The sequence below is a fragment of the Streptopelia decaocto genome (genome assembly GCF_964273445.1).
Source record: "Streptopelia decaocto genome assembly, chromosome: 2".
In the NCBI taxonomy this organism is placed as follows: Eukaryota; Metazoa; Chordata; class Aves; order Columbiformes; family Columbidae; genus Streptopelia; species Streptopelia decaocto.
Window position 1 is genome coordinate 155,395,718 of NC_138655.1, and position 24,731 is coordinate 155,420,448.

Sequence of the window (24,731 nt, forward strand, 5' to 3'; positions counted from 1 at the left end):
TACACAGGCTGTATCAATACATCACTCACATTAGTATGTCTATAAAAGGCATTAACTAAAATGAAATTGTGTGTAGATGAGCATGAGCCATTTGTAATGTAATTAAATATATATAACGCCATTAAACTAGAATGCTGCAAAGATATTCAGGTTCCAAACTATTGATGTGCGTGTGCTTGTGCATGTATACAGTTATTTCAAGACAAATAGCCAGTCTCTTACACATCACACACAGAGTGTGTGCAGGGACACATTGCTCCTGGCTTTTTACAATCATGTAAAATAAAAAAAAAGAAGTAAATATTGCAAACATTGTTTGTATTATGTGTCTGCCTATATAAATGTGTGCCAGCTGCTGGGTTGCAAGGCAAGAAAACTGAAATACTTTCTCCTTGCACAGGTTGTGAGAACCGGTAAAAAGTGACCAGTGGTCTCATCTCTCCTACCTTTGTGCAGACTCCCGTGGTGGCATCGCAGAGCGTCAGGATTGAAACGTTCTGGGCCCTGTTCAGCCAGTTTACTGCCACCTTGGTGCTGGTTGCCCATTTCACCATGGTTATGTAGTAGTCCCTGCAAACAGACACACAGAAAGCAAGTCACAATACTGACATCCTAATGAATCGCCACATGGCACAGCAGTTGGAGGCTGCTGCAGGTAAACGGTCCAGGAGAGATCTCTGGTTATTAAGAATGCTGTGTCTTGATTGTCTCTGGGCTTCCTTTTGTGTGGATTTCAAACCCTAAAAATGCCATTTTTAGGGCTGTACAGGTGTTTTATCTGCCACTTCTGAAAGTCATTTTCAAAGAAGAGGTGAATGCTGAGATAAAGAATCTTTCAAGCTATTTCATCTTCCAAGAAGGACTGAAATGCTTGGAGCTACAAATTTATGCACAGGTAGAAAAGAAATTGCAAACCATTTCCATTCTGAGCACACTAACTGGCTGGCTCAGACGTATCACTGCCAGTGGTTGGATTCTTTATGCTTCTGAAGACTTAATAGCATTTAAATATCCCTACTGCACACCACAATATCCATGAGTGTTGTATTAAAATGAAAATAGCAAGAAGATAGAATTTAGAGAGAGAAGGGTTTCTACACAGCAAATGCAGCTGATTCCCATAAAGACATCAGCAGGGATGTGACAGTTTGCATCGGCAAAACAACCATCGCACAATCCTTGTACCATCCTCTATTACTGGACATATTCAGGTTGTGATAATACTTGGAGGAAATCACCAGTGTGGGCTGCACAGTCCCGTAATCAATATCTTGCCCTAGACGACACAGGAGAAGGTTTGTGTAATAGCGAGCAATGAAACCACTTTGGCTGGGCTGGAAAATGCAGGGTCACAAATAAATACAGTGATGGTCATTGTCTCAGAGCTGGTCTGCAGTGGTGCTCACAGATGTCCACCTCTGCAGCAACTCAGGGCTTCACCAATTTATCTGTGGCATAAAACTCTGGCTGAGATGACAAAGCTGGTGATGTTATAATATACTGCTGATGTTATGATATACTGCTGGGCTATGTGGGCCAAAGACACCCTTAAATTAAAATATGACTTTTCACTGCATACAGTCTATAAAAAATTTATTAGTTCATTTGTTTGCTATGAAATATGTATAAGGAATTGTTGTTCTCATTGGAATTAATGTGCCGTGTCACTGGAGAGTACTTTGTGTTCTGGCAAGCGCTCCTGCATATACTGAAGAGAAAGGGCAAAAGCAACAAAGACCCGTTTGTCTAGCAAAATAACAAGTTGGAAATTGATTTTGTAGTTTTCAGTAATATTTAGTGCCTGAATTTGGCTGGGGAAAAGAAACAAAAGACCTCAATGATTGCATCCACTGCACTGGAAGGAAGAATACTTCCAGGTGAGACAACAGCAGTCTGAGAATTCACTGCCTGAAATAAAACTGTAATTTTACTCTTTATCAGCAACAGCATAGGCCCTAAGAGGAAAAAGAAACAACAAAGCAAAATTAAACTGTATAACCATCTCTTCTTTCTCTCCAAAATTAACTGAGCAGATTCAGTCTCCCCATAAAAGGAATGTGAATTTAGAACATGTTGTGGCTTGGAGCATTTTTTCCATAAATCCAATTTAAAGTTTGAACAACATACATTCACTTTTTACATTCCTCTTACTATTTGAACACAGGTGCCACAGTTCTTTCTCAGAAACTTTAATTATTATTTTAGGCCAATATCTTCCCTACAACCCCAGAGATGGGCACGGAGTCTCAATTTCCCTTTGAAGCCTCTTCAAGCCATCGAGTCCACAGATATGGCAGCCAGCAGACAACTGCAGATACTTGTATAGTTATTTTTCCAGTCTTAGAGTAAAAAAACATGGCATTGGAGAAAATTTGGCAAAAATGCTCAGAATGAAAGATTTCTAAAAAAGAAAATATTATCAAAATTGTACCTTTCCCCATGAAATGTGTTTCCCATCATCGGCTTTGCCTTTTTTTTTTTAACTGAAAAATATCCCAGTTCTGTGGAAGATTTCTGACTTTCTTTAATTCTGAAAGAAAAAAGACCCTGGCATATCTCCACTTTATTCTCAGCTTTATTAATTGTAATAAACCACTTTGTTCCACATAAAAAGAACACCAAGAAGCACCGTTCTGTCCATATATCATCTGTGAGAACAGATGGAGCACATTGAAATGCTTCCGATAGGACCACTCTGCTTGAAGATCCTTATCATCAGCTTCCCCTCGTTCCTTGAAACTGTCTTCTGTAACTAAGTGTACGTTACATTCCTCTTGTCTATTTTAATGAAATGTTATCACACTAATCCTCTCATTTCAGAAAACATATGCATAATGAAAATGCATCCCTAATGCTCTAGCAGCACTACTTATATCATGCCCTAGGGGTGGAAATCACCATGGTTTTGATGAAATATACAGAGGCTAATTAAGATATATTTTGCATCATTTTACAATATTGATTGCAACCAAATAAATTACAACCACCCATAACCATATATGACAAATTCATTAATAACACTTGAATCCTGAAGTCTCAAGTTATTACTATAATTAAAACATTTCTGAGTCTTTCTGTTTACAGATCATGCTAGCACCAGAAAAATTATATTGTCCAGGAGCCGTCGTTCTGATCCTGTGATTGCAATACTGTTATGGGGATCCTCTGATCCCAAATGGCTGCCTGTTGTGTACAAGTCTGAAGTTGTTTTTCTGAAAGGCAAGTGCAGCTATGCCCATTTGGTTTGGTGACAGGTCATATATATCTTTTGTTGCATAAATAGATTTGGAATACTTTAGAATTATTCAGGGAAAACATGTTCTGAGGCTGACACTAACTTTCCCAGCAAAGAAAGGCAACTCCCACTGTGCATAATCCGACTGGTTTAGTATCCTCGCATCAGATGACTACACGGCCTATACACAGGCCCTATATATTTACTGTGCATAATGAAGATCAACCCTGCATTCTCCCCTGCCCTCCAAACTGCCTTGTTTCTTTAGTTTTGTGCTCTACTCTGTCTTTATTGTCACTGGAAACACAGATTGAGCAATTTAATTTAGTGATCATTAAAAAACCGTGAGCACACGTGTTGGTTGAATAGTCCTACACAACAAGTGCTGAACCTAGGAAGGATAATCTTGCAGCATTACATTTGGAGGGGTCACTATGGATACTTTAGACATGGAAGCAGAATCTGATTTCTCTGGGCCTGCTATAAAGCTATTTCAAGTTTGAATTAAAGTTACTGAAACCTGGATTTGGATTCTAATTCTGAGCTTTGCAGGGAGGAGTACCACGCATTAGCTAAAGCTGTTTCTCTCCTGAACAACGTGATCTTCCTTTCAAGTGTTCACAGACCTATAAAGGAAACTCAAGCTTTGAGCACACATTGAAGTTCAAGTCAAACTTTTAAACTCTTTCTAAATGCAGACTTAAGCACTTAATTAGAAAAGGGTGTCAAAGCAGTTGGTTGAATTGTAGGCCAACTTCTAAAATACACTTGCCTTAGAAACAGCAATGAGCTTTTGCTCTTATATTTAGTGTGGATTTGGCAATGTATTTGCAGAATCTCCACCTGGTTTCATTCCTTTGTTTATGTCCTGAAGCAGTGAGCTTGTGTTTGCTGTGTTATAGGGCTGTCCTGTTTCTATTTCATGGTCTTTCACACAGGCTGCAGACAGTATCCCCTTTACAATTCCTGTGATTACATGTGCAATTCATGTGTTCCTATGGATCTGGGGACATTCTGACAAATTCTCTAAAAATAACGCTACTCTGAAGTTAGCATGGGCCACAGCATTTTCAAGTAAAAAAATAATAATGTTCTAAAAAAATACACGTAAGAAGAAAAACAATTTGAAAAATTGTAAGCAGATTTACCCAAAATAAAACTCTTTAAGAGTGGCAGAGAAAGACCATCTCGAAAAAAGTCAAGGTCTGATTAAAAACTCTGAGAGAAAGAGGGTCCAGCATCCCAGCGCTAGAAAGCACCTACCTCATTCTCTGATCATCTGGTGGAGTCATTTCCAGGTCATGGGTAGGTCCATTCAGACCAATGACGTGCAAAGAAATAGTTGGATTTTCCATACCAGCCTGGATTTTAAAATAAGAATAAATTACCATATCTTATGTAACACAGAATGGTTTTCACTTATCATTTTATAATCCCCTTGAGTTATAAAACTAAATCCCATTGTATGAGCGTACAGACTGGACTGCCTTGGTGATTCACAGGAAAACTGCAATGACATGGCACAGAGGTATGGAGAGGTAGGTAGGCACAACCAAGGGGTAACTTTACTTAGGACACCTCTAGCCTTGGTAAAAGATGCTACTTTTCATGGTGACCAGACATATTACTATTTTATGTATCTTTTGAGAAAAGGTTGTCTAACAGGATGATGGTAGACATGGTAAAATACTGATTTATTCTGTATTGTAGGAAAGGGCATCCCTCACTGAGTCACTGTTACTGTCCACAAAACCTGTGGATAATTCTCCTGTTAAATTATGGCTCAATTTGGACCAACATGTGAGGTCTTAAGTTATCAGTGCATAAAGCGAGACACCCAGAAGAAATGACCACAGCACAGCACGCTTCAGTACTGCCTTATAGTAGAAAATTACAGCAATAAGAGCAGCAAGTGTATCAATACAGGTGGAGAGCTGTGCCGGTGCTGTGTGTCTGCTGCAGGAGCACTGCAATCAAGGAGACAGTTGCTTTTAAGCCTTTTCTGTATTTCACTGTGTTCTATGTAACACTCAGGCACAACATGTCTCCCAAACCAGACTATTTCCTCTGATATTAAGCCATCCTGGATATTCTAAGGAAACCCAAATACTACATTTTCCTTCTATATAAAAGAAAATGTATCTAAATGTAGAAATGCTGGCTTCCAAACTCTCAGACACCAATAACTCCATTCTAGCACGGAAATACAATTGCTTTTGTATTGGTAGAAAGCAAGAATTTTAAAATTTTATTATCATTGTATTTAGAATGACTGATGCTCAAATCAGAAAAGCGCAATTTTACAAATGCAACTAAAGAGTAATGAAGATCACAATTACTGGGGAACAGCTGATCTTCCCTTAGATCTGTTTATTTTTATTGCTTATGAATGTGCACCATTATACAGTCTTCTGTCTGAGCCTACTGGAAAAAAAAATATTGTTTTTTGACAGAACAACATGACCGTATACTTTACCTTACCTTTGGATAATGATATGTTTTAACAGTAGGGTAAAGGGTGCCAGTGTATACAGGTATCTCCATGGTGGGCACTCTGGAGGCATTAATTGTTGCATATGCTAGCCTGGTGCCATCAGGAGACCACCAATGAGCAATATGAGTCTTCAAGATTTCCTCTAATCAAAAAAAAAAAAGGAAAAAGGCTATCAGACATAAATTACCAGTTAGCAATAAATGAAACAGCCTAGATATGAAAATCCCAATCTAGTCACAGCACAGGGAGGATGCCACAATTAAAAATACTCATTAAATTATGCTGTATACACAAATGAACACAATTTATAAGAATTACTCTGAATATATGGCTTATTAAGCATAATTAGCTTTCTCAAGCAACATCAAGTTATTAATGTTAGTATGTAAATTCATGGCAGCAGAAAAGGCCCTGCTGCTCCTACTATGTGTCCTGAACATGGATATGTGAACATATAAAATATACATGCATGTGTTGGCAGAGCTTGGGTTCACATCTACCACATGGTCACACAGCCCTAGCAGAGAACTGTGGTGACTGAGATTCAGTTCTTCTCCATAAAGAGTTCACAAAGTCACACCAGATACATATCAATGGATTAAAACACTGTTTATAATTAGGTACAAGTGCTTCAGCTACAATTTAAGTCTTCCTAAGGTCTGTTGCCAGTGGGAATAAACAAAAATATAAATTTTCTATAGGTTATGCAATGCTGGAGCTTTGCATCACATCACAAGATATCAGGCTTGTCTGTGGCTTGAATACCATCTTGACTTTTATTCATATTTCATTTTTTAAGTCACTTTTGCAAAGCAATTATCAAAAACCAGGCAGAGTCAGTGACTGATCCTTTTTACCACTGAATTTTGGGATTACAGATTCTTTAGTGATTTGAATAATGTAGTTGCTGTTGAAAAGGTACTCAGAGAGATGTCAATATAAATACATCAGAGTTCAAATATGCAAGGAGAAAACAAGACTGTCATCATAACAAATTATTTTGAAGGTTGGCAGAACCTAATTATCATTAAACACAAATTCAAAGAACTTCTAATTTTTAATACTTTTTCTTATAATTTACTATCCTTCCCTGTAAAAATGACTTCAGCTTATAGATATCCAGAAAAGCTATCAAATTCACTCTTTGTCCAAAGTGTCTCCAGTTACTAACATTTGGAAGACACTAACTTGGCTTTTTAAACCTCCCATTTTGTGAAAGGCAATAATGTAATCCATTTTCATTAAGAGGCTTAATATCATATGAGTCACTCCTATTTAAACCATAGCAGAAGGACTTGCATATGCTGCACAGATTGATGAGCAGGAAGACAGGTCTCATTACTTTAATGTGAGAATGAGAATTAAAGAGGCTGCAGAGTGTTTCTAAGCCTTCATCACTGACGTCTTGCTACACAAGTCCAAGTAGTTCCAACGTCTCCTGTTACTGCTGGTCATTGCAAAAACAAATGAGGATTTTCAGAGTTCGAACCCATCATGTTTATATACCACACTATATGATTCAACCGGAAGAGTAGAAATGCACTGAAGAGTGTTTTATTTATTAAAAAAAAATCTTGGATAAAGACAATAGACAGACCATTATCATAGAGCAAATGAATACCTTTGTTAATCCAGACTTGCATATCGCTTGAGATAAAACTCAAGGTAATGTTAGAAAAGGTGCAAGGGAAAATCACTATCAGCAGTTACACCTTCTACAAATAACAAAATTAATTAATCAATACTTAATGGCAATACCTAAGTGAGGTTTCAGAAAAATGTCTAGGAAGTTACAAATATTACATGGGAAAGCACGTTTGGCAGATTTGCTTTGCTGCATTGTCCCGCCTGTTGTTGGTTGCTCATTAAAGACATAAATAAGAGCATAAAGGAAAGGAATAAAAATGCATGGCAGATGAATCCTTGACATTTTAACATTAATTAAGAATGACTTTAATCAGTAAACATTTTCTCCAAGATCTCAGACTTAATGAAGCAGTTCTGCTGAAAGTCACATGCCAAGAAAGGTTTTAGTGCAGGTTTTGTGGTCCTCTGTTAATAAGATTTAATTGTGTGAACCTTTGTCTTGAAACAAAGCCAGGACCTTGCCATTATTAAAGAGATCAGTTAGTTTTAGCAAACCAGAGAACATTCTTATGAAATACAAAATGCATTAATACCAGAAAGTTTCAGCTGAAAATAAAACCCAATTTGCAGACAATTTGTTCTTCGGGACATTTTATTCTTTGTGCTTGCATTTACCACATTCTCTGCATTCAGTACTCCTGGGTCTTTCTAAAGACAGTTCAGAACCCACTTCACATATATAAGAAACAAGTTTCTTAAATACCAAAGCCCCCCTCCACATATACCTCACGAGCTCCTAGCTCAGAGTATAAGGTAATAATTGATTAAAACTTTTAGTCTCTTCCTCAAAGCTTGTAGTTGCTGGGTGCTACGTGCTGTAGGGATGATGTGAGTGAGCTGCAGAGATTTGTCACACTCAGTTGCTGGTGGCTCTTTGCTTCTTTCTCTACAGCTTTGCTTGCCAGCCATAGCACTGGGGCGTGCAAACCCTAAAAACAGTGACAGTGGAGCGTCCGGTTGCTGTAACTGAAGAAGGACTGAGATACTGACTGTTCAGGCTTGGTGGCTGGGTTCAGGCACAATGTCTGGGGCAAGTCAATGCTTACTCCATGTTACCACATTCAATATTGAACCACTCTGAAACAGCTGGATGGCCTTGCTTAAGAACTGTGACTCTTTGGTGGGGACACATATTAGCCAGCTGGTAATCCAGGGGTATATTTATGTTGAAGGAGTGTTACAGTACGTATATTTTAAGCCTTCTTCTAGCTGAATAAGAATCAATTGAATAATCATTTCAAAGCTGTGTGAAACAAAGTCATCTAAGTTAACAGACCCTCAGGAGGAGCGTTTAAAGTCCTAGGTCAGAGTATATTCAGTGACAACTAGGTATATATCAGTTTTATAGACTTTAATATCACTGGATGAGAAAACAAACTGGAGGCAGCAACAGAGGTGTGATGAGAGGAATATTCTGAGCTGAATTAAAGGTTGCTGCATTCAGTGCAGTACATAGGTGGCAGTCTTTGGTAGCAAGACACGAATAGCATCCAGAGTTAATCAGGCTGTCCTCAGCAGCAATGCCATCGCTTCAGAAGACCATGTTTCCTGATGGATGGTTTTCTGCTCACCGTCAGGAAGCAGAAAGGAGAAGCCCCTTGCTGTGGTTCTCAGCTGCTAAGTAACAAGATGTGATGCATCTGGGTTTGGAAGCAGCATTTGACTGTGATACCGTGAGGGTAATTCTTGGATGGATTGCACAGTGGTTCAGAGATTGGATGGATATTTCTACTAGTCATGTTATCCAAAAGTAGCCCAGCACATGTATAAAAGGAAAGCAAAGGAAGAGTCTGCTTGTTTCAAACGGAGTTAATGCCAGCAGTACTTGCAAGAGTACTGAAAGGGGAGACTTGTATCTTACTTCAGGGAACAAACTTTTCAAGGAATCATAGGAAATAGGGCTGGAAGAGATTTTAAAAATTATCTGGCCCCTTCCTCCATGGACAACATTCACCCCAATCCTGTAAGAATCTTCACAAGTGGATTTTGCTATTCCTTCTGATATTTGTTTAGCACCTTTAGCAGAGGTTTGTCCATAGAAAGCAAACACTTTTAATTTTCATGTCCACTTCTGTATAAGCACTGAACAGTCCCACTGAAGTGGGTCCAGACCTCTGCCTTCCCCTATAGAGTCAATGCAGGGAAAAGCATCACCTGCTGCAACCTCAGTGGCAACCAGCAGATTCTAGATAAAACCTGTCATATAGACCACATTTGAAAATCCACGTGGATGTTTTAAATTTGTGAACCATAATCTGCCATTGTGGTATTTCTACAGACCTTTCCATGACAAATCCACTTCCCAGGCTTATGTAGAGTTCTAGACTGGGAGAGTTCCTCTTTGTTAATAAACACATGTAAATGCCATGGCCATGGGGGTGTCTTCATGTTTCTTCATACATTTCTAAAAATCTAACTAGTTCTGCAGCCTTTGTCCATCCTGAGTGAATTGTGCCTTTCCACTGAAGGTGGCAAAAATCTGGCATCACAAACTCTTCACCAATGACTGACAAGGAAATCCATTAATGGCTTAGACATTGTTTATAACTTGTAAAATAACTTGCAAGTGTGAGTTAAGAGAAGCAGAGATGTGTATGAGAAGACCAGGGTGCTTCGACAGACCAATCCTCTGACAGATACCATTGCAAGCCCTTTCTAATACTTCCAAAATTATGAATGAATTTCATGTCAGGATGAAAACCTGAGAACAAGGAATAAAGAAATAATTTTCAGGTGAAAAAAATATATTTGTTTTTTCTGTCATCACAGTCAACAGAGGCATACAGCTGTATTAGCTGTACAATTTACCCACTGAGGCTATACATATTACAGGCATTAATACCTCAGTTCCCATATACAATGAAAAGAGCTGGAGACAGCACCCTGACTGGTCACTTTCCTTTGGCTGTCTACTTACTTCTGCTCTGTGCAAGGGAGGATCCCAATGCTCCACAGCCATCCTTAAGATGTGCCCACCCCTCCGTGTCCAGATTGCTACCCCTCATTGGGAGCACAGTGGTGATCATCCCAAAACAGCCCCAATGGTGGTGGCACATAAAGCTCTTCCACAGGAGCCAGCAAGTCAATGCAAGATTGGTCCTAAGAACTTCTCAATCTTTAACTGAGGATGTCTTCAAATAAGAATGCAGAGAAAAAAATATTACAACGAATGCACAGAAACTAACCTTTTCTCTTTCAAGAAAAAATGACTCACTCATTTGTACTGCAGATAAACAAAGAGATCTGGAGATCTGAATGATGTGTCCACCCTTGTTTAAAACCCCTCGTGTTATATAGATGAGCTGCAGTTAACAACCACAGTGTCATTAACTTCAAAAAAATCAATTCAATTTATAACAGCTGAGGAGGTGTCCTTGGAGACTAAGCAGAAAGGCTTTTTTTTACTGCATCTAGAAAAGCAGACGCTTCCTGCATCTCAACAGGTCAAAATAAGGGTGTAATGGGTAGACGCACTTAAGAGGTTTTACCTATTAAATAAATAAATTTATTTTATACAATTAAAATTCTCATTCCAGACACCACATTTTCTTTTTCAGGAAATCAGAGCAATATTATTAATGTTTTGCCCACAGAAGACAAAGACAGAAATTAAATAGTTTGATTCTCCTCTGAGTAGATACAAATATATGTACACACACACACACACAAACGTATCTAGTTTTCTGTCAATAGACCCATTCATCACAGAATATTTTAACTTTTATGCAATGAGTTATATGAGTTGTTTGTTGTTTTTGGTTTTTTTTGTTTGCTGATGTGGTAAAGTGCAGCAATCCAGGAACTGTAATCAATGTGTTTTTTTGTGTGATATATTGTAAATGTTGCTCATGTCATTAAGGATTTGGTGTGATGAAGACATTTTGTTGTTTTATTACAAATGTTAATGAAAAGGTATTTTAAACAAAATGAAATTAAAGCCTAACATAAAGGCCATGCCTTACATTAGGAAAGAAAGCTCAAAAGAATTTGTCAGTAGGAAGCATCAAAATAACATAAGAGGAAGAGAGATCAGAGAAGAGATAGGGGGTCTAGGAAACGAGAAAAAAAAAAGACTTCTGAGATAGTGAAACCCCAAGGGTTCTCATAGAAACATCAAATAAATACAAATGCTTATTTGACAGCTGCCATCTGTTTTAAAATCAATTACTACATCATCTCAAACCACCAACCACACGTCCAAATCGATTACTATCGTATAGTTTGAAAGCAACTATTTTTACATGGTTAGGGAAGACACATTGTTCATATCAACCTTCACTGACGTGTTTCAGGGATGGCTTCAGAAGACCACCGTGACACCTTCCATACATACACAAGCAAATTTTTCTCTCAGTTGCTGTAGTGCAAATCTACACCGACTTCCACCACTGGAATACATATAAAATGGGTGTCAAAGTAGTTATGTCCATATAAATAGTATAAAACTGTTTTATATTACTATATCCAACCTACATTTTCCTGTGCTGATATCAGCAATAGCCTTGCAGCACTATTAGTTTCAGTACAATTTATCCTCTTTCACAGTTGTCTCATTGAGTCAGGTGGAAAAAAAAACCACCACGTAATTTTGCAGGGTCACTAAACAATTCAACAACCTTTTGTAGAAAAAAAGATCTTTTTTGGCTGAGTCCAAATTCTAGGCTCAACCCGATGCCACAGTCCCTGTAAGCACACAACAACCATTCTCAAGATGTTTGTGCCATTGTCCAAGAGATGCTTAAGAAAACCTGAGCTGCAAGGCCACCCAGTGACCCTTTGTTCATTCTCAAACACATGGTCTCCCCTGCCACTGACAGGCAACAAGCTTATGTAGAACAAAGTATTACTTGCTTTTTTGGTGTTTTTGAGGACATGCTTTATAGAACATGTTTTAAACGTCAAATCCTTGTCCAAAAGCTTACCACCTGATGGCATCATCATTATACAGCCGTGGAGCTGAACAGACGCAGGCAAGGAACTCCCATGTGTTTGGCAGCCATGAGAAGGTGGCAGCCCCTCATCTTGGGGAAATGAGCCCAGCCATGAGATTTGCACCTCCTCAAGCACAGGGAAGGTGTGGGCTGCAAATGTCATTAATTTCTCCTTAGTCATGTGTTTTAATTGCTTGAACAGTTCATTTTGTGCTCACACAGCTTTGCAGCCCCCTTGCTCCTGTAGAACATTGTGTTGAGGCAGTGGGTGAGGGTTTGGCCAGTGTTTTTTGCTTCCCTGTGCCTAGATGCTGAGAGCCTGGAAAGAAGCTGACTTCAGAGGGGTGGTTCATGCTGGGCTCTGAGGACAACCCCATGTGTTCTGCATGGTCAACAAGGTCGCTTCTTAACTCCACATCTCTCAAGAGTTGCTATATGGCCCGAGCCAAGCCCAAGCTCAGCAAACCCCATCAAATCTGAAGGCAAATTAGCCTTGGTCCACTTTTGCTTCTGTGAGATGAATGTGGCTCTGTGCAATAACATCACAAGCTGCCATGCTCCAGCAGAAGACATGTCACCTTTGGATTCTTTCTGATACTTGGCAAGGACCCCTGAGGGAACAACACAGGGACAAAGAGCAAACAGTGTCCAGCTGAGCCAGGGTGTGCACATCAGCAGCAGCCTGGCCAAATCCTGACCACTCCAACACCAGCTCCTTATCCACAGTCCCAGCTACCAGCAATACCCACCACTGTTTCTCTGAGGACAATCTTTAGGACACCCCTCTTCAATGAGGAGGACTGAGATCATGTTAGGATGATGTCAAGCTCCTGACAGACAGAAGACACTTTCTGAGGCTACTGCTGGTTTAATACTTCCAGTTTTGTGGGGTTTTTGTTTTGTTTTGTTGTGTTTTTTTTCCTGGTCCATTGTTCCTTCTAATTTGTTGTGTTTCTGACAGTAAAAGATCCTGTAGTTGTTACCTGAGTTGGGGCATCAGGGTGTTGTTTACAAGGTTATCGACAAGTAGCTGCCAGACCTTCTTTGCATCTGAGTGCTTGGGAGCTTCAAAATGCTGGAGTATCGACTACAGGCCTGATCCTGCCCTCAGGTACATCTCTGCAGCCTCTACCAGAATACACACAGGAGGCAGGCTCTGGCTGTAATAACTAAGAAGTCACAAATGTTTAAAATCTCCCTTTTTCATACAAATGGATTTGTTGGAAAAACCAAACCAAAACGAAACAAAACAAAAACCCCAAAACAACTTAAAAACTGCAAAACTAACGAAACAGATGCACACAGATGTGTGATGTGATCTGAGAAGTACAGGCGTATTCTCACAAATGAGAGAAGGATTCAGCTATCTGGAAATGGGCAGAGGGGCCGGGGGCTCCTCCAGGCCATCTTCATGTCCTGGCACACTGGACACACTTAGTTGTTCAAATCCCACTAGAGGTGCAAAAAGCCATGGAGACGGGCTGTCCCTTGGACATCACAGGGACTCTGGTGTCTCCACCAGCAGGAATGAGCAGCTCTCCCAAAGATCTGCCATCCTCTCCGGAGCAACCACAGCAGGCAGGCAGGCAAGCAAGGATACCATACATACTGCCATACTATCCTGAGCACACACCAGTATTTCCAAGTATTTTGAAGCCTGTTTTGCACTAGGCACTGCAAAAGATAAAGAAAGATATACACCTCTTTGGACAAACACAGCAGAACAACACTGAGCTGCCTCCACATCCTTCTTCTGCTCTTTTCAGAAGTTTCCCTTCCCTGTTCTTCTGTTTGTTTTGTTTTTTTTTTCTCTCCCCTGTGCAGTATCCTTAAAAAGCCTTAGCTGTTTGCATTCAAAAGCATTACTGATTAATGCTCACACTAGCTCCTAGCAATTAGCAGGTTTCCTCCTTTAGTGGTATGCATCAGTTGCAGCCACAGTAAAACCCTCCTGGACCATCTTGGCTAGACTGACATGCAGACATTTCATCAACACAGGCAAGTCTGTGATCTGTCAGGATGCCTCAATGTAATAATGAAAATGAGAACTGAATTATGAAATTAGAATTATAAGTTAGTGATCATAAAATCAGATATTCCTGTTTCTAACACTCACTCCAAAGAACATATGCATCTAGAAAACCCATCCACAGTGGCACGCTGCTGTATGTCCTTAATGCTACATGTGTTTGCACAGAGGCATTGAAATTGGGCCTCTGAGGAAGCTGATATACTGTCTGGGGTGGCTGGAATTCCTTTGTGATGCTCTTAAAGTGCTCTCCTGCTGACTTGGGATCCTTCTCCAGGCCCTGGACATCTCTTGCTGGCACTGGCATCAAAGTGGTAAGATCGGGATGGATTGAGTTTCTCCTCCGCTGGCAACTTTAGTTTTAAAGCCCTCTTCACCAGCTTGGCAAGCCTATGAGCAAAGATGCTCTTTCCCTTCTCTGACAGATGGACCCCATCAGCCACCAGTAGACCAGATCCCCATGGTCTGAGTAGCCAAACCCCAGCTCTGTAACCATGTGTTGATTCACTACATTCTACTGGCCCTTTCAAACCTCTTCCCTTGGACTGGGAGGACTGATGAAACCACCTGCACTCCAGAGTCCTTTACTGGTGTCCCAGGACTCTGTAACACTTCTCCATACTCCCTGGGCTGCTCCTGGCTGTGTCACAGGTGCCCATGTGGAACAATAGAGGTGGACAATAGTCAGTGGGCTGTTACAAGGCTTGGTGGTGTCTCAGTGACATCCCTGACAGGACCCCTGGTAAGCAGCACACCTCTCGAGAGAGTGCGGCAGGTTTTCACTTGCTAAGGACCTAGATAAGACAGAATTGACATTGCACAATTGATTAGATGCAGTACAGCTCCTTATAGTCAAATATTTTCTTCCTTTCTTTCTTTCCTTCTTCCTTCCTTTCTCTCTCTCTCTATCTCTCTCTTTCTCTCTCTCTTTCTTGCTCCCCTCCCCCCCTGCCCCTCACCACTTAACAGGTTGCTATGGCTGGAAATACAATTTGCTTATCTGTGCAGTGCAGTGAGACAAATCAAGGCTTTCATTATATGCTGAATATTACTCTATTCAAGCCTGCTCAAGTAGCTTCCACTTCACCTTTCCTTTAAATTAAAAGTTACAGGTTCTTCCCAACCAATCGGTGGTTTTTATGACAGGAGGAAGACAGACAGCCAACCTTGACACAGGGGATCCATTTCAATAGCTACAGACATATCAAGAAAGTTAGTGATCACAAAACTCTCTGAATTTGACTATCAAAAATTCATTAGACGATTGCAATAGTTCAAGAACACAAGTGCCCAAAAGCAATCTCTTTTAATGTTTCATAAAGAAATATGAGAGACAAGAAGACTGAACAGCCTGACATTGCTAATAAAGAACTTGATTCTTCAACCCCATGGACTTCTATCAGCACTTGCACAAGCTGTCTTTCACATGAATTACTTGCATGATTTATTCATCCTGAGCAGAACTTGCAAGTCACCTAGCATGAGGGCTAATAAACGCCAGTTAATATTGAAAAAAATGGCCCTGCTTCATAAAAAGGAACTGTAGCACATTGACTGAATTTAGTTTAGCTCCAAATTTCTTAAACTGCTACAGTCATTGAACAGCCATTAAAACCCACTCAGAGTTTATATTGCCCTACTATGGCAGTATTCCCAGAGGTTTCAACCTGAACAGTGGTTCAGGATTTGGCTGAGAGGATGAATCTGATTTTACAGTACTGAATAATCAGAGGAACTACTGAGATCAATAGAGTTACATACGAATAATAAAAAAGAGAGCAGGACACAAGCAGTATCCAAATTAGCTTCTAGCAATATTTCAGAATGACATTCTTATTATATAACAGAAACATTTATTATTAATGAAGGTAATGGCATGTAATAAGGTTATGCCACTGATGGATCAGTGTGATTTGACTGTGTTTATCACAGTGGTGGCACTTGCATGTTGAAAATAAATTCTGTTCTTCCTAGGTGCAAGTCGTGAAGAACCTCCACTATTGACCCAGGTAGGCACACAGAAAAGACAAACATACGTGTAAGATAATGTCCACCCATCAAAATCTCTTTCATCTTTACTACTAGGAAATCCCTTCTTTCAGTATCTTTGAGCTGCAGACTACTGTGCAGTAATTCTAAATCTACCGGCAAAAGCTTGCACAGTCACCTTCCTTGGCGCACTAGGAATTACCTCACTAGTATTCCCAGAAAACAGTTTCAGATGCCTTGGGTCCAGGTGATGTATTCATCTGCGTTCCAACAAGTAGGAAAGCTGCGTGGTCCCCTGCACCCAGGGAAAGGGCACTGGGTCTGTTTAACTCCAATCGGCATCCAGAGCTCAGAAACTCCACTAAGTGAGATAGTGAATAAAACTCAGTGCTTTATATATGCTGAACACCCAACAGGGAAATGCTGGCAAAGAATAAAGCAGTTTGCAGCGAAGAGCATTTCTGCAACAACCACTTCAAAGCCCTTTATCTGAAGGCAATAAGCACATGTCCAGACAAGGACAGAGAAATTAGAGAAATATCTTCTCTTCTAGTGAGGTGGAAGGGGTGAAAATAAAGCTATTGGGAGTGTTTCCCTTCACATCTGCAGAGCAGGATGGGTATGAAGGTCTTCAGGAGGACCTAAAGGGACACCAGTGGGTTGACCAAGGTTGTGTCACCCAGCTCTTCCTCACGAGAAGAGAGATGCTCCTTGCCTTCCCCAGCGAAGGTCTCATCCATGACACTTTTCTCATTACATACCCCCACATACGTCTACATTTGCTAACATTTTTATTTTTGAATTTCTGACCATTTTATTAGAGAGTCCAAAGTTTGTCTCCCTAACTGCTGGTTTTACTTTAAAGCTACAACACTTCAAGTCTTCTAATGGGAGTGTTAATCGGATAGTGAGTTAAATACCAGATGAGGTTAACTATTCATACTGGCAATGGAATTCCAGAGGTTTAGGTGTTTGGTGGTTTTGGTTGGTTAGTTGGTTTTGTTTTGCTCTTGTTGTTTTGTTTGCTTGTGGGTTTTTTGTTTTGTTTTGGGTTGTGGGTTGTTTGTGTTGTGTGTGTGTGTGTGTGTGTGTGTGTGTGTGTGTGTGTGTGTGCTTTTTGTTGTTGTTGTTTTGGTTTGTTTTTTTGTGTTGGTGGTAGTTTTGGTTTTGTTTTCTTTTAAATTTTGCCATATTTATTTGGATTTTGTATTTCTTGATGTAGCTTGTTTCCCATAGTTGTACACCAATTACGCTACTTTCAACTTTTTAATTTCAGCTGAAAAAAACCCCCTCCATAAGCCAGCACATAAAAATTTCAGAAGATGATACCAAAATTCATAGAGAAATGTACATGTAAACACACACACTGAGCCATGCAGTAACAGCAAAAAGAAACTGTCTGCACAATTGTATCTAAAACTGGCAGGAAAAAGACTTATTAAAATGAATATCATAGAAAGGCAATTAAGAAATTTGAGGAAAAATATCCCTGATTAATTAACTGCAAATTGTAAGTATTACTTTGAATTGCGTTGTACAGAATAGTATCAAATTACTAATTATCCTTGCCCGCTTTGTTCAAAGATCATGAATGTGCATTTTAATTTATGCTGGAGTAAGCTAAATAGAATGAGAACCAGCATGTAGAATTTTGCAGAAATCACTGGGGATGAGGGGAAACTCCCACATTACCATATAAATGACATGCACAGAGTTATAAATGACATGCACTAGATCCAGCTCGTATTGTTCCTTAGGATGTAGCAGGCAAATATCGGAAATTATAATAAAGCTTATAAGCTACCAGATAATAAATGTAACCCATACCCCACAAATCCCCATCTACTAAAGATAATTTTGTCTGCTGGTTTTTGCTGATTAAGGGTGGCTTTGGAAAAAATACCCCCTGCCTTTTTCCACTTTATGTCTTGCATTTATTGGCAGGATGAAGATGGCTCCATTTTTATCTACCGAACAGCTCACCATTTCTAACATAGACTAATCTTCATTTTCAAGGCCCTCATAGCCTTCTCCACCCTTGAACACCTCCTATTTAGTATCAAGGAAAATTCCCACATAAAAAAAGACTCATTATGGAAGCTTTGCTTTCCACCGCTATATTTTTACCATGACATCCACGACGTTAGCAGCGCTGCTGTGTTGCAATCAGGGCTGACCAATATCTCAATATTCCCTGCAGCAGTCTAAGGGCTGGGTCATTTTTTTGGGGTGGGTTTTTTTTTAGTACTAGGTACAACCAGGCCATAGGACATAGCAAGGTGGCAGATACTTTCCCACCACGAGACTGTGAAACATATGTTTTAAAACACGTCAAGATGTTCAGACGGCAAACATTATCAAATTGCAAAGAAAATACTGTCATCCTTGCTGAGTAGGACCAGAACTACTGAATTGTATTACTTGCACTTTATTGTTTATCATTAAAAAAAGTAATTTTCTAAGTCATGTTATTCATGGAGTATTCGGATGTGGGTTACGCTCAGAGGTGCCAATTTTAACATATATTGTCCTTTCTTTCCAAGGCTTCCTAGGATACTTTTCATCTTTTCATGGTAACTTTCCCCCTGGAAAACCCAGCAGCTCTGGGCTGGCCAGACATCCCTTCCCAGCAATGACACAGGGCTGTGGTTGTCCCTGAGGTGGGTCTTCTGCCCTGCTCCTGCAGGGCCACACATGCATGTGTGGGAATGTCCATCAGAGAGGAAGGCTGTGATTTACTCTTCAGGCTTCTTCAGAGTGATATTTCTCTGTCATTCCCTCCAATCTCTGAAGACTGTGTGCTCCACTCTGTGGCTAAAAATCCCAGTTATGTTGTTGGCACATTAGATGTGAGGTTTCATCCTCATCAGGCTTAGCAGAATTCCACCAGTATGCGAAAATACTCAAAGCATGGTTACATTGTGATTACATAGCCTTTTGTTATTTTTCATTATGAAGAGCATTTCTTTAAGGAGTGCTAACAGGACATCTGGATTCTGGTTTGCAGATCTACTTTCATGGACTGAAAAAGGGACCATGATATACTGCTGTACATACCACAACAACCTGGTTAACTAATTGGCTGTAATTTATCTTCTTGTGTCTTGTGTACTGAGAGAGCTGGCTTAGCGTAGTTTTAAGTCCAAATCCATAACAGGTATAAATAATGTATCTAGTGATACTACTAACTAAGGATCCAGTTCTTGTTTTTCAATATAATGTAAAGAAATGTAATAGTGTTATGCCTGTCCACTAAGGACTTACGTGTTCACATGAGCCAAATTCACTCCTTTCACACCTATAAATGCACCACACGATCCATTATTTTCCACTTGAAACCAAAATTAGACATCTACTCAGGAAAACTGGGCAGCCAAACAACTATTTATGCTTCCTTTCCTTTTCAAGTGGTCAGTAAAGTGCTCACTGTTTCCACTAATCTAAACTACAAGTTTAAAATGAAGTAAAGTCAGGGAGAAGAAGAGACTCTTGATCTTCAGGTACATTTTAGCTGCTGTATTGAAGGCAAAGGGCTAATTTCTCCTCTAAACCATATCTCAGCTGTCCTTTCAAATGCATTTTCTCTTGGAGACAAACAGGTCAAACATGGGAAAGCACTGGTGAAGGACAGTCTCTGATTGTCCCAGGAACATTATTTTTCTGGAACCAAAGTCAAATACTTTGTGATCTGCTATTTACTACCAAGCAATCGGTGGACCTGTGTTTGTAATTTCTACACAGTCCAAGCAAATAATTGATGCAGGAGAACATCAGTTCTGGGAGGGGAACAGAAAGGTTGGTTGGTTCAATCCTAATGTGCTTAGTGAGGGACAGTGCTTGGGCTTTGAGCAACATGGCTACACCCATCATCACAGAACCACAGAATGGCTGGGGTTGGAAGGGACCTGTGGAGATCATCTAGTCCAACCCACCTGCTAGAGCACGTTCACCAGAGCAGATTACACAGGAATGTGTCCAGGCAGGTTTTGAATCCCTCCAGTCTTCCTGCAACTTCTCCTCATGCTGAGGTGCCATTCAACAGTGCTGTGTTAGGTGATCTCCTCATTCAAGGCAAACTTCAGCCTCAGTAATGAGTAGATCACGGACTACAACACTTTTGAATGGTAGCTCACACTACTAGAAAATTGTTGTTACCTCTGCATTTCTGTCTTACAACTCCCACCTCTCATCTGGCACCACATGCTCTCTGCTAACTGAGCCAGAACAACCCCATTAAAGTTACAATTACTCCTGTTCAGGGTTAGTATTCTGTCTTGCATCATTTTAAATTTCGCAAAAGCACCAAAACTTTTCTGGTGTATGCCAGGCTTTCCCAGTTCACTATCTGCCAGGTCAGCATCCATTTCAAATTCTTCTCACTAGCAAGGTCAAAATCAGATGCCCAAAATTCAGGGGTAGGCTCTTAAACAAGAGATGCCCCTTACACAGACTTGTGTTGTCACTCAAGCCATGCAAGCAGAAGAATGCCAACTTCTCCCACCACTGCTCTGGGTTCAGCATTTATCAGTGGTGACCATGAGCCAGAGCAGCAGCTTCAGTGACACACCTGGCTAAAATAGGGAAATTCCCAGGGAAATTTCCAAGTCTACACCCTGCTCCATATTGCTGGACAATAACCACATCAACTCCCTGAACCTTCTACTGACCCTCCCATTCTACCAGGTTTTATAACTTCAGTAGCTGATGAGACCTCCACAAGTCTTACCAGATGCCATATAATAGAGTGCTTATTTAGCAGGAGACGATCCTAAAATATCTACATTTGGCTGGAAAATCATTTATCCAGGGTATCATCATGCATGATACAACCTAGACAAGAAGTGCTAAATCACGGGGCTGTTAGACTCTTATCAAGCGTGTCCACACATACGATACACAGGACATTGCGGGGAAGAAGGGTAGAGAGGGTGGAGAGAAAAAAAACAAGGTAATTTTAAAACACCGTAATTAATCCTTTTCCTCCTAATGTACTGCAATTTTGTGCCGTGCCTCCGAGGGGCAGCACAGCCTCAGTTATCACAGCCAAAATCGTTAAGCTATTGGGGACAGAGCTCGTACCTCCTGTCCTATTCTCACAATTTCTAGCCTGCTGGTGTTACTCCAGAATAATACATAACAGTCTCTGGGTTAGTATGGGTCAGTTCAATAATCAAGTAGAGTTTAATTTTTAAAATGAGATATTGAATCTTTTAAGTCATTTCTGTGCCTACCGTCTGAGACAGAGACTGGAAAATCAAAACAAATGCAATAAATACAACAATCTCCAGATAATTCCCATCAAGTAAGATTTATTTCTATGCCTGTTTTCAGACTGTTGCCTGCAATTTCAAAAGCACAATAGCATGAAAACATAATGTTATGCTTTTAGGAGCTGTTTTTCTTCAGTTCTATTTCTTACCAGTTTCTCAAATCTTTAATCTAGCTATCTTGAAAGCCTCCTTTAAATAATTGCTTTTGATCTAGTCTTACACAGTAGCAACCAATGCTGTTTTATTTTTTTTTTCTGCTATTGTTGTGAAATCAAATACGAGACAATGACTCAACTTTAAGGAAAAGCAAAGCTAATGTAGGAGGCAAATGCTTGTGAGTCATATGTGTAAAAAGGGAAGGACTTGGAGTGATTTGCTCCTATTTTCTGGGATTTGCAAATCAGATAAGAGTCCATCAGACCCTCCATGATGCAGAACAGAAGTAACAGCCTGGCAGAGATGGGGCAGCTTGAACAGCAGACATTTGACTCTGTTCGTAGGGTGCCCATGGGTTGGAAAGGCTCCTGCTCCTGTTGACATCACTGGGGGCCAGCCTAGCTTTCCTAGACATGGACTCACACAGACACATCTCTCCAGTTGTGCATCCCTCACACCCTGTGACCAAACCTGAAGGGGACCTGCCAGTGGTCTGTGCTGGGGGAGCTCCCAGCAACATGCTGAGAACAGCCAGATCTGGGGGTTTGTGTGATGCTCTGAATTTTATTTGGTGTCTAGGGGCCCAAGTGAGACTCTCACCTCAGTTTTGTGTCCTAATTTCTCTCATGTCATCTAAAACCAGGTCAATAATTGTGCCTCAGTTTGCCAGTTTCTAAAAAGATGGTAGTAATTCCTGTTCTATCAGGACACTATGTGAAGTTTTATTAATTGATGGTTGCAAAAGGCATTAAGATCAAGACAGAATAATTGCCTCAGTGAAGGTCATAATTAGACACGTACCAAGAGATACAGCTGAGCGTCATCTGCGATGCTCATTTAACCTCATTCTTGTATTTTAGCTACAAGCCTGTGGGTGGTAAGGAGGAGAGCTGCTCTAACAAAGGCAACTGCTGTATTTAGCATGAACTTCAAGCATTTTGTTACGCTGACACCTGAGCAACCCTGTGCAGGTGATGTTATACACATAAGAGATGAGAGAAAGGTCCATGCTACAGTGAAGAAAAGGACCTTGCAGGAGCAAGACAGACTTCTCTAAAGGGAATGTATGTGAGTCCACCAGAAATCTCTAGTCTGGGAGGAGCAGCTCACCCAGCTCTCCTTGGCTGCGGGTCAGCTCAGGGGCCAGTGTTAATCTGATCAAAAAGGGGATTGTGAAAAGCTCATCCGACTCAGGCTGTGAAATCATGCTCTCGAATCCTAATAATTTCTACAGCAACCAGTTGTCACGTCACGAAGAATTATGATCTAAATTTGGGGAGGAAAGAACAAGCTGACACAATTTTGTGAATCCCAAATCCTGCTGTAGGCAGAACTGGAAGATCGCCTGCTTGAAAAATAATTATGTTTCTATATAGCATGCTCTAAAAAGTTTTTATTGAAACACTAAGGCTCATATTTCCAAGTGCGATAGAACTGGGAAATATCCCAAGATCATCAGAAGAATTTGAGAAAAATCAAAATTAATGCAGAGACTTTGGAGACAATTTCAAGAAGACATGCAACAGAATGATGGACTTTTGTACTCAAAGAAGCTTACAAATGACCTCATTTTAAAAACAGAACTTTAAAAAAATTATTTTATGCACTCTGTTGACTTTTTCCACTGAATATTTCATGTAGCAGAGTTTTGAATTAAAATTCAAGTCAAAAAACCTCCACAAACACACCACCAAACAACTGACCATACACACTAATCAAAAGCAAAATAGGATTTCATCTCGCATTGCTTCTTTCTAATCACCATGCTATCTGCACACTATGTTTTTCCAGCAAATCCTGCGTTTTCCTGACTGTTTGCAGCACTCCTATTGAATCCTGGCGGCGAAGCCAACTGCTCCCAGCTTTCCACAGTCTCACCACATGGTGGCAACGTAACGTCCACCTTCCTGCTCAGGAGGTGGGTTGACTCTGATTTCCTCCTTCACTACTTGTTACTCACTCTAATGATTATATTTGTAGGTAGCAATTACAGTCCTCTGCGTTTCTGCTTTCCATTTCCTCCAAAAATTTAATAGACTATTGTTTGGTTTATTTTTCAAATAAACTCTGCAACATTTCCAAGGACATTAAACCCTGTTATAGCAGAATTTTTCTTCCAGCTAATGCAATATTGTATGTTTCTCTGATCTCTAATGAAGTTTTGAGGACCACTCTGGAATTATTCTTTTCTACCAATATGCATTTATATTCCTTCTGTATTAACTCTTACCCTCCAAGGTAGTATCTCTTTCCTTTAGTCTATATTGCTTTTGCCTTTGTTGCCTCCTCAGAATTAAAAGTCTTAAATAATTAAAAAATAGCATAAAAATAATACATGAAACACATAAAAAAGAAAAATTAGGAATATGTAAATAGAAATAAAACAGTAAAAGCTTCAACCTGGAAAGGAAATACAGATGTGTAAGAAAAGGTGATCCTTGAGAGATCAGGCCTTTTTAAACCACAGTAAGGATTAAACTTGTAGTCTTCATTTTAAGTGACTGTGCTACTCAGAAAATTTTAAAAATTAAATCTATCTGTTACTACTTCATTATAAAGTCGTTTTGAAGAGAGAGTCTAGATCTAAAGTACAACGTAAACCTTTCTTTTTTCTGCATTTTTAAATAAGTGTTGATACTTTTCACTCTGGACCTTAACTATTACCAGATCTCAAAAATCCTTTAAAAGTGAAGAGATTCCTTCAAAGTCCACAACAAAAGTATTTGTTAATAAGAAGCATTTTAAATAATTATAAATACAGTATTTAGCTCTTAGCAGCATTTTGTGCTGCTGTGCTGTTTGATGTGACTCAAAACAGTAAGACTAAAATTCTCCAGTGCAGAGTGACATGAAAGAACTTTCATGATCTTAAAATTCTTTATGGTTGGGGATTAGGACACAAATTTTTAGTCATTATACAGAAAAGCAAAGAAAAAAAGGTAGTCTAATCATAATTTTCAGATATTCAAACAACAGCTTG

The 24,731-nt window shown here is 39.8% G+C and overlaps 1 protein-coding gene across 2 annotated transcripts in view; it reads right to left on the minus strand.

Moving 5' to 3' along the window:
• Positions 1-24,731, minus strand: part of DPP6 (dipeptidyl peptidase like 6) — a gene marked incomplete at its 5' end in the record, with an annotated part of 400,138 nt that overhangs the window by 51,192 nt on the left and 324,215 nt on the right. For both annotated transcript variants that reach the window (XM_082045833.1, XM_082045834.1), the window contains 3 exons: positions 447-570; positions 4,499-4,596; positions 5,717-5,871. In XM_082045833.1, coding sequence (XP_081901959.1) covers positions 447-570; positions 4,499-4,596; positions 5,717-5,871 — 377 coding nt within the window. The remainder of the gene's footprint in view (positions 1-446; positions 571-4,498; positions 4,597-5,716; positions 5,872-24,731) is intronic.